At 46.5% G+C, this 10,206-nt stretch overlaps 1 protein-coding gene across 1 annotated transcript; it reads left to right on the top strand.

Annotated features, from left to right (window-relative positions):
• The first annotated feature begins 422 nt into the window (after window positions 1–422).
• Window positions 423–9,892, top strand: meox2a (mesenchyme homeobox 2a). The gene is made up of 3 exons (XM_068569934.1): window positions 423–1,379; window positions 5,742–5,914; window positions 8,943–9,892. Exons 1-3 carry the CDS (start codon window positions 812–814, stop codon window positions 9,159–9,161), a joined length of 960 nt encoding a protein of 319 aa, XP_068426035.1. The 5' UTR covers window positions 423–811; the 3' UTR covers window positions 9,162–9,892.
• The last annotated feature ends 314 nt before the right edge of the window (window positions 9,893–10,206 follow it).

Raw genomic sequence — 10,206 nt, 5'->3', positions numbered from 1 at the left:
AAGACTAACAGTATTTTAAAGGGTCAGAGCTGACAAAGACAGGGCGACACGCTGAGTTAACCCTTCTGATACCTCGCCTCCCTATCTCTCCACACACCCCTCCTCCCCCTCCCCCCTCTCCCCCAGCCTCACCCTGCACGGAGCCGTGAGGGCTGTTTTCTTTTTAGGAAAAAAGAAAAGAAAGAAAAAAGAAAAAGATGGCCACTGGAGGTCAGATCCAAGTCCAAAATAAATTGCCCTCTTTCCTGAGGCTCAGCCATTTTAATAGTACAGATTTATTGTGCTGTGCTTTTTGGAGGGCGATCATATGTATGTGGTCAGTAGCGCGTATGCAGCCTGTGACCCAGCCTCCCTCTCACGTTACACCCTATTTATAACATCCCCTCCGCCCGGCTCCCCTCGTTCTGCAGTTCCTAGTGGGAAGCACCTCCTGCTCCCAGCCTCGAGCTCCAGTCCCGTCCGTTCCTCCTGACATCTGAGAGGCTCAGCTGCAGCTTACCCTGGGCTAACTGTTTATCCTGTACAGCCTGGCAACTGGCCGCACGCTCCGGATTACCAGAGGACACCATCTTCAAAACACACTTTGTTTTCTGCTCTGACTAATCGAGAGTAGACTGATTTTTTTCTAAACCGGAGGGGGGGGAAAAAAAGTTTCGGGAAAGTCAAAGGATCGTGGATATGTGCTTGTGATTTCATTTTTTTCTGGGGTTGTTTCAGTAACTTTACCTTCTTTTACTTGCCCCTTCTTCACCTTTCCTGGAGGGCCGCGTGTGTGCGTGTTTGTGTGTGTGTGTGTTTGTGTTTGCACGCGATGGATCACACGCTGTTCGGGTGCCTGCGCAGCCCCCACGCCCCGGCGCAGGCCCTGCATCCCGCCTTCACCCAGTCGCCCCTGACTCTGCACGGACGCTCGGACCACGTCTCCTACCCTGACCTGGCCTCTTCCTCCTCCTCCTCCTCCACCTCCTCGCCCTCTCCATGCATCATCTCCAGCTACCCGGTGGACGACGGCCTGTTTCCCGGGCAGCACCACCATCACCACCACCACCACCACCCTCACCGCAGCCACCTGCCCTCGCAGCAGCATCACCACCCGCCTCAGCACCACGCGTCGTGGCACATCCCGCAGATGCCGTCGGCTGGCGGGAACACGCGCCACAACCTTTGCCACCCGCACCCCCACTCGACCCACGACAGCGGGCCCACGGCCCCGGACCTGGGCCACCCCGGGGGGCCCAGTATGTGCGCCAGCACCCCGAGTCTGGGCATCGGCAGCAGCCCTACGGGGGCCTCCTGTGCGCCTGCAGACTTTGGCAGACAGACTCTGTCACCTGCTGAGGCCGAGAAGAGGAACGGCAAGAGGAAAAGTGACAGTTCAGGTAAGAGGAGATGAGATTTTTCACTCAAGCTTCATTTTACCACTTCTCTCTAACGCCAGAGATGTTATTCCTCAGATATTTTTCCAAAGACATATTATGATTGAATACGCACCTCAAGACTTAAGGAACTCTTGGGAAGCATTTCCAACATCTCATTATTCAGTCTTATTGGTGGATAAACATCGTTGCATAAATATCAGCATTTTAACAGCCGAGCTCAGGAATAACACGCTCGATCTTTCAACAGCACATTACTGTCGAGGGTTCTGCAGCTCCGATAGGAAGACAAAACAAAAAAACGGCACGAGAAGCAGTTTGTAGGTGTCGGCTGACACGCAGGGAGGCCGAAGCGTGGAGCAAGAGGCCACATCGTAGCCGGCGTAGGCACATCTGACTCCAGCCATGTTTTGTTTAAACAAAAAAAAAAAATCACATCTGGTTTGTTACGACACTCCTCAGAGGGCAGAGAGTGAGGCGTACAGTAAAGAATTAATGTCACGGATTGTAAAAGACTACACCGGCGCCTCTCGGCCACACTGAACACCCGACGCACCGAGGCTTTTCTGCCTTTCTCCAAATGTTGATGTTCAAATAAACGGCAGGCAGCTTTCACTAAAATCTATTAATGTAGTATCTGTGTAGGATGTGATGTTTATTTATTTCATCTGCAAATAAATGCATTTTTAAGAAGGATTAATAATCATTAAAGAAGTCAGAATTATGATTCTGAAATTGATTCATAATCATAAGTATATATATATATTGTCAATTGTAAAGTGAACCGGCGCTGTGAGCTCCAAGGCCACTTTTCTTTCTTTTTTTGTTTTGGGGAAATTTATGACTTTGAAAAAATGTGTGACTTGACTTCTGACCTTAAGCACTTAATAGTCATTGAGCGGTGTGTGAAGTTTTTGAAGATAAACCGTGAATTACGAAGCTACATTTAAGGCTTTACATTGGCTTTGAATTACATAACGTATATGATAATAATAATAATAATAATAATAATAATAATAATAATAATAATAATAATAATAATAATAATAATAATAATAATATAAACAAATTCTAACCAGCAGAGGACAAAAAAACAACGCTATCTCTTTGCACATTTATAAAGAAATCCTTCTTTTTAAGGACTGTATTAAAAATGGTGACACCTCCCCGATGACATGCTGGACATTTTCAACCTGCAGTCCCGGCGATAATCAATCACGACGTGACAAACTGTCGGGGTCGGGTCGCCGGAGTTCTCGCAGAGGGAACGTGATATAAGCGAGAGTTCTTAGTTTTCCAGGGAAAGTGTGCTCGCCGTTCCCTCTGCCCATTTGAGGATTGCGGGCCATCGGCGCCGACCCTGCACCCTTTTTATAGGCCTCTCTGTGCACGGCAGCGTATCACCTGCACTTGACCGCCGACTGAAACTCCTGCATGTGATTAGGATGCTGGAGGTCACCTCAGAGAGCGAGCGCTGCAGGTTGAAGCCACGGAGATAAATATTGAACAAATAGACATCGGGACTGCACTGGAAATAAGCGTTAGTAGTAATTCAGGTACTAGACAGTGCAGTTAAAAGTCACATTACCCTCTGATTTAGCGGGAACTCCAGATGTGAAAGTTAAATGAAAGATTCATGCAACACTTTCAGGGGCCCAGACGACCTCATTTTGGGTTTTACAGCTCTGTCTGTGCTAAAAGTCTAATATAACTACATCAACCACATGCAACATGTTGTAATAGTATATTTAATCCACAAATCCAGCGCACCACCTCCTATTTCCCCTCCTCCTTTGTCAAATTATTTGGAAACTGAGTCCCTTTCTCCAAATCCCACTTCCCCTGCATCAATAGTTACTGCATTATCATTACACGAGCCATTTACCCCCCCAACACACACACACACACACACACACGCTAACACCAATCACGCTAATTATCGGGGCTAACTAGGTTTGCTGACTCAATCAGCTGTCTAAATATCACACCGCTGCCATGTTGCACGAGATAGAGCCGCGGTTCGGTTTCACCATCTGGACCACAAAAACAAAACCCCAATTCAGAAAAAGAAATAATAACAAAAACCCTGAGAGCTCATTTCCATGTTAGGTTTAGCCTTCCAATGTGAGGCGTCTCAGCTCTGTGTGTCGGATGCTTGCGAGTGTCTCCTCATGGAGGGCCGCAGGGTGGGCTAATGAGATGAGCCAGCTCTCTGGTATTCTTGGGTCTCTGGTTTTTGCAGGACCTGTTTTTTTTTTCTCTTCTTTTTTTTTTTTTTGTGGTCAAGCTGGTGCACTTGGTGCTGTCAAGGGAGTGGTCGTCCTTTTAAAAATAAGTTACTGGAGTTTCTGCTTGGAACAATAAAAAGGTGCTTGAAGTCTTATTTTGTTGAGGCGGTGTTGTTAAAAAAAAAAAGAAAGAGTGAGGAGTTGGAGGCCTCTCGCTGGCAGACGCTTTTTCCTAAAAGAAGCTTTAGAAAAACATTGCGGATGTATCGGTTCACGGTTCGACTTTATTCTTGTGTGCGTTGCTGCTGCAATATCATTTTACCAAAGGGAAAGAAGAAGAAAAACTTTACAACTAACACACGCAAAGTTCCACCTCGACAGAAAGAAATCTGTTTTTTTCTGTCCATTCTTAATTTCTTAAGACATCAGTTTCAGAAGAGGCCCTCCTGCACTGAGCTCCGTTCATTTGGCAGCCCTAGATGACGTGCCCTGTCTGGTAGCGTGTATTTTTCTCATATTATTCCCCCTTTTTTGTGGAGAGATGAAAGTTACAGCGGGGACCTAATTGCTGTGGTGTAGTGGCTGTCTCATAAAAGCCCGCCGCTCGTTTTAACTCCAGGCTTGCCGGTCCGAACCAGCTGGTTGTGTTATTCTTTTATTTCTCTTTACACAATGTCTGTGTTTACCAGAGAGACAGAGGGAGAGAGAAAGAGACAGAGAGAGAGAGAGAGAGGGGTTAAATACGCTTCAATCAGCCACACACTGTTTGGAGCGCTAGGTTTGAAATTACAGGGAGGGAAAGGCAAGGTCACGGGGGGAGCCGGACACAGGCCGCGGGTCAAGCAATGATCTGTTTCATTTCTTAAAACTCACGTGGCAATTCTTGCAGTTTATATATCTGTGTACGTCCTTGGCGCAGTGACGATGCAAGTGCCACACAAATATAACTTTTGGAGAGCTGTTGCAGTTCACCCCACATCTTCTCCTCAACCTCTCAAGGGAGTTATTTTGTTCTGAAAAAAAGAACAACCCACACTTAATTAGAAGGAAGATCCTCTTTCTGACAGAAGGAAAACTGAACCGACAGGGGTCCCTCCGGCTGGAAATGTTAGGTGAGGAGGTAGTTAGTCCTGTGACGTGGCCTCGAGGCTTTGCAAACATTTGTGAGTCTGGCTCACGAGGGCTGCGGGACTATTTACAGTCTGACTTGACGCAGGCCCCGCCGGATTAACGGCACCGCAGATGAATTAGCGTGCAATCACCGCCGCCTTCGACTGCAATGTGCAAGTGAAGCTCGTCCAACGAGAAACCACAAAGGGCTGTAACAATAGGAAAGTTTTGAGGGGCAAATTGACTGTGCGTGCTGCCTTTCGGAAAGTGGAAATAACAAAACAAAATGATGAGCTGAAGTGGGGATGACACATGCTGGGCAATTTATATTATGCCCCACATTTTCCCTAATGAAATGCAGAATATGTTGCTGGTAGCTTTGCGTTTGCTGCTCACACATATATAGTTTAGCTTTATCAAAAGGGTGAGACATGATTTATTCATTAAATTCCCCCCCAGCATTTCATATATCAGGTAACATATTATGAAGTCTTCTGTAAACCCAACGCCTTAGTGTTCATTTTGTGATCGCTGGAAACGTAACGTTTTACTGGCATTCTGAAATGTGGAAAAAAAAACGTGAAAAGTGTTTTGCAAACACTGATACTTTGGCAGATACTTCCATGAAACAAGGAGCAGCCTGTCAGTTCTCACGTAAAAAAGAAACACATATATATATTTCACGTATCATGCGGCGCTGCTACATTTCATATTTAAAAAAAAAATAAAATCATCAGATTCCTTCAAGACTATGACAAATGAAACCCATGTTGGCAGTATAAGGGCCAGCCGGAGTCAGACGCACATGTGTAGCCGCCCTAGGGTCCTTCCAGACACTTAAAGTGTTCATAAACAATGCCTGAACAATAAAGCGTGATTGACAGCTCCCATTGTTTCTCTTACCTCGCCTCTCTCTCTCTCCCCCCTGCTGGCTTGCACCTGCCACATGACCTTTGCTTTATTTTGTATTTTTTTGTGGCATATAAATCTGAGTGGAAACAGAAACCCGTGTGGTGTTTGGTTTCAGAGTCCCAGGACGGGAATTACAAATCCGACGTGAGCAGCAAACCCAGGAAGGAGAGGACGGCCTTCACCAAGGAGCAGATCCGAGAGCTGGAGGCCGAGTTTGCCCACCACAACTACCTAACCCGACTAAGACGCTACGAGATTGCCGTCAACCTCGACCTCACTGAAAGACAAGTATGTTCCCACCCACGGCAGCTTGTTTTCCCCTGGGTTCAGGCATTACCCCCCTCTCTCACCCCCCCCCCTCCCTCGCTCTATTAGCACATTAATGCCATGTTGTGAAAACAGAGGCGGCCTCGGGACGACGAGGAGCCGTCTTCTGAGCTCGCTACTGTGTTTTCGTAACTTTCGGTTCGAGGGGGCTATTGTGCTCCAGATGTGGCCGTGAGACGGGGACTATCATATTCCAGATGTTCCTGTCCATTCTTTCAAGCGGGCCAGCGTCGAGGCGGGGAGACGGGTTGAAGGAAGTGCTGTCTCGCGAGTCACTTCCTCTCTCCCACCACCTCTGCATGCACAAATTGGTCTCCGAGCGTGGGCCGGCTGCTGTAAAATGCAGGCACATGAAATAAATAAGAGGAGACAAATGGTTGTGGGGTGGGTGGGCGTACAGCCGCGTCGTTCTCCAACACCCGTTTGGGAGCTGTAGGTCACACTTAGTTGACACCTCGGCAGTGATACTCTGCAGCGTGATACAGTACAGATTGAGTGTAAAAAAAACAGACTGGAGACAGAAACCTGAGCGTTTCAGCTGATGTCTCGGATGCAAATCACAACTTCAGATGCCAAAGATAGAGCTTTGAGCCAAAGTTATACTTTCCACTAGTGCGTGAAAGTCCACGTTAAAGTCCGGATACCCGACCCGTCCCGAGGTTCAGACAGCTATTTGAAAGTGATCTTCGGGTTTCGTCCACATGTCTCAAAGTTCTTTGTGTGAAGTAAATAAAAATGATGGACCTACTGTCTGTGTGAACGTGTGATTTTCAGCTTCACGTTCGCTGCGCTCGGCTGCGTGTGAAGACCTGCACACGGCACAGTTGGTGCCGGAGTTCGGGTTCAAAGTCTGCGCATCAACCTGAAATAAAAAACGCCTGTCGGCTACTACTCGCTACTCGGTTTTGGACAGAAATATATTCCACGAGGCATACATTTTTAGTGGATGTCCGCCAATTTGTTGTGACCACAAAGACTTGTCCACGCATGTGTGGAGCGTGTCTTCCGATCTGACGGCATAAACTAAACGCTGTCCGTTTGGGAGCAAAACCAAGGCCTAATAGATCACTTGTTTGTAAAGAACCATGTATTTCATGCCAAACTTGAAGGAACAACGATTCCATTAGCACGACGACATGCAAGAATACTAAATGTGATCATGACTGAGGACCTTTTTGATTTAAAAAAAACAGTTGCAACTAAATAAGCAATGGCTCCATCCCATTTAGTCTTACTGGGACACCTAAATGGAACAGATCCATCAATAATGTTATTAGTTGCACCTGCTTTTCCTGCCTGCAGGCCTTGAACGTCAGTAGTATCGCAGGAACTGAAAACAATTGGCTGAAGTAATGTTTTAATTCCCACTTGGGTCAACTGCGCTAAAACTGTAAAGTATGCACTCAGAGTACTGTGGATAAAAGTGTCCTTCTAATGATTTCTTCCTAGTGAGTGTAAATGCCGCGAGTGTGTTTTAGGGCCCTCTCAAGGTAATGTGAGTCGTAAACCTGCACCATCGCATTCAGGTTCTTACTCAGTCTGAGCGCGACTGGAAACTGTGACATGCGAAGTGATACGTGTATTAGAATTTGTGAAAGTAATCCTCTGCCAACAAAAAAATTGAGGAATACTTGCCGTGTCAGGCCAAACCCCATTTAACCACCAAGCACAGAGTTTGTCATCGTAATTCAACTTCAGCCTTCAACTGTTGCAAATAATCTTCTCGTGCGGCGGAGCATAGCATGTGCATCGAGTATCTTCAGCTCATGCAGCGTTAATTGTGTGTGACCTCAATTTTGTCAAGGAAAAATATACGGCGAGATAGATAGTGAGCTGAGTATTGGCATCACAAGCATTTTGGCCGCAGCACTTACTGCATAAGCTGTTTGGAGGAATATTATGTATGTTTAGGTAATGGCAGAGGTGGAGCTACAAGGCAAAACCTGGCAAAGGTTTAGATAGCATTTTGCCAGGTTTTTTCCCCATATTCACACATAAAAAACGTATTATTGTTAAGAAATGTATCCAACTATTGTGCATTCTAATCTACATTTTAGTGTGAAGAAGTCCACACTTTAAAATAATCTCATTGAAATGCTGCTGGAGTAACCAAGAACATGGTCCTAACCTAGATGTCTCCATATCTTTTGACCTGAGACCAAACCCCATCCAATTCTGTGCTTTTTTCATGATATATTTCTTTATCAGTCTTGTGTTTAATGCTCTCAAAGCAAAACGCAGGAGCTGTCCACTAGTGTCTAAACGAGGGCCAGTGGCTCAGCAGTTCTTCGAACCGATCCGAGGACAAAATAGACGTTGAGTCTTTGAGTGTGATGTTTTGGGATTTAGTGTCGGTATCGGTGTCAAGCAGTGCAGGTAGAGCGCTGGTGTGTGAGTCTGAATAGTGTGTGTGGGCACGTAAGCCTGAAGGATCACATGTTTGGTTTTGACATTAGAGCCTGGCATATATAAATGATCCCCCCCCTCTCCCCGCCCGCACCCCCGACCCCAACCCCCATCTCCTGCTCTCAGAAAAGGCTTGTAAAGAATCCGAGGTGATACTCGGCGTACGGCCCTGACGTTAAACACAAAACGTTTGTGCTGTCAACTAACTTCCTGACCATGTGACCGCTCCGTCCCCTCAGAACGACACGGCCGTAAAAATAAACCCTTAACCTCGCCCCCGCCGCCCCCGCTCTCCTCCCCTCCCTCCCAGCATGTGTCGACACTCAGGGGGCCTCTGCTGCCACTTGACGTGTAAACCGTTTTAAGCAACAGCTTAATCATCAATTTGAGAGACGTAAATACGGTTTGGGCTGTTGAGTCAGGGGAAAGACAGGTAGACGGCGAGTGGCAGATGGAGCCGTGCGGCAACACATAAGCGCTGCAGTCGAAATAGCTGCCAAGTTGCAGTCAACGAGTAGGACTTTCTAATTGCTTCTTTGATGTTTTTGTGTGTGTGTGTGTGTCTGTTTGTTCTCCCTCGCAGGTGAAGGTGTGGTTCCAGAACAGGAGGATGAAGTGGAAGAGGGTGAAGGGCGGCCAGCAGGGGGCCGCAGCTCGAGAGAAAGAACTGGTGAATGTGAAAAAGGGGACGTTGCTGCCCTCAGAGTTCTCCGGCATCGCGGCGCTCCACCACTCGACGGACTCCTTAGCCAACGAGGACAGTCACGACAGCGACCACAGCTCCGAGCACGCTCACTTATGATGCACAACCTCCCCAAAACCCACCCCTGACCCTCTCAGAGGACCGGCCCTGTTTCAGGACCGCCCTTAGAAGGACTGCTGTTTGCTGATTCGCCCATCGTCCTACAACGATGCTAAATAAGTGTACAAATATACAGAGGAGTAACGTGTGGAAAGATAACGCAGCCAGCATGCAGGCACCATGTAAAATTACAAGAACTGAGCACATAAAGTAGGGATGTTGACATATTTTGAAGCACCATTGGTTAAAAATGCCCTTAAAGAAAACCAAAAACAAGATAATAGTAACAATAACATTGAACTGTGATGTTTGAGGTTCACTCCAAACGCTGAATATTGCATAACATTTTGGAAATCGTACTTAACCAAACTGTTGTAAACATTCCACGTAGTGCCTTGAGAGCAGCAGGCCGTGATTTGCACTGATGAGCACACAGTCTGCACCTCAGTTGGTTTCCACTGTACAAAATGTAAATTACAATGTAATTGAGTTATTGATCAAATCAAGTGCCAGGAAATCAAATTTGCCTCGCTAATATAAATGATCTGTAAATAATTCTCTGTATTGTCTTACCTTAACGATAATTTTATACCCACGCCATTTCAGCTCACGCAGTAATAAACACTGACAGTTCTTTAAGTCAACACTTTTCTGCCTGGAGATGACATTTTGTAAACAGAAACCTGAAAAATAATCATTTTATTTAAGAAGGGACAGTTGCAGAGCGAATACAATTTTCTGTGCCGCCATCCGTCCATATGTGTGACGCATGAAGCGAAGCTGAAATGAATTAAACATCGCAGAGAGTGTAGAAAGACGGTGATGTGGAGGAGGGAAGAGGAAGGGGGGGGGGGGGGCATGCTAAATTCACCTTGGCCTCGGGGCATGGGTTGGGACTCCTGCCAAGACTCGGAGAGAGAGAGAACCCGCAAAGGATCGGATTCTGTTACAAAATCCAGTTGAAAATAATTTCTTGACTCCATCTCCTCTTTCACCACATTGTGATTGTGCATTCTAATTTTTTTTTGGGGCACGTGAGGATTTT

This window comes from Clinocottus analis, unplaced genomic scaffold (assembly GCF_023055335.1).
Source record: "Clinocottus analis isolate CAN_PGR_092001 unplaced genomic scaffold, fCliAna1.0.p SCAF_9, whole genome shotgun sequence".
Classification (NCBI taxonomy): domain Eukaryota; kingdom Metazoa; phylum Chordata; class Actinopteri; order Perciformes; family Cottidae; genus Clinocottus; species Clinocottus analis.
Note: the sequence above shows the minus strand (reverse complement) of the source record. Positions and strands in the feature narration are given on the sequence as shown.

What these genes read in the sequence shown, in the direction of transcription:
- meox2a (XM_068569934.1), top strand. Translation starts at nt 812, where the DNA reads ATGGATCACACGCTGTTCGGGTGCCTGCGCAGCCCCCACGCCCCGGCG. An exon ending in GAGGAAAAGTGACAGTTCAG is followed by an intron (nt 1,380 to 5,741) that starts GTAAGAGGAGAT and finishes GTTTGGTTTCAG; the next exon opens with AGTCCCAGGACGGGAATTAC. An exon ending in TCGACCTCACTGAAAGACAA is followed by an intron (nt 5,915 to 8,942) that starts GTATGTTCCCAC and finishes TCTCCCTCGCAG; the next exon opens with GTGAAGGTGTGGTTCCAGAA.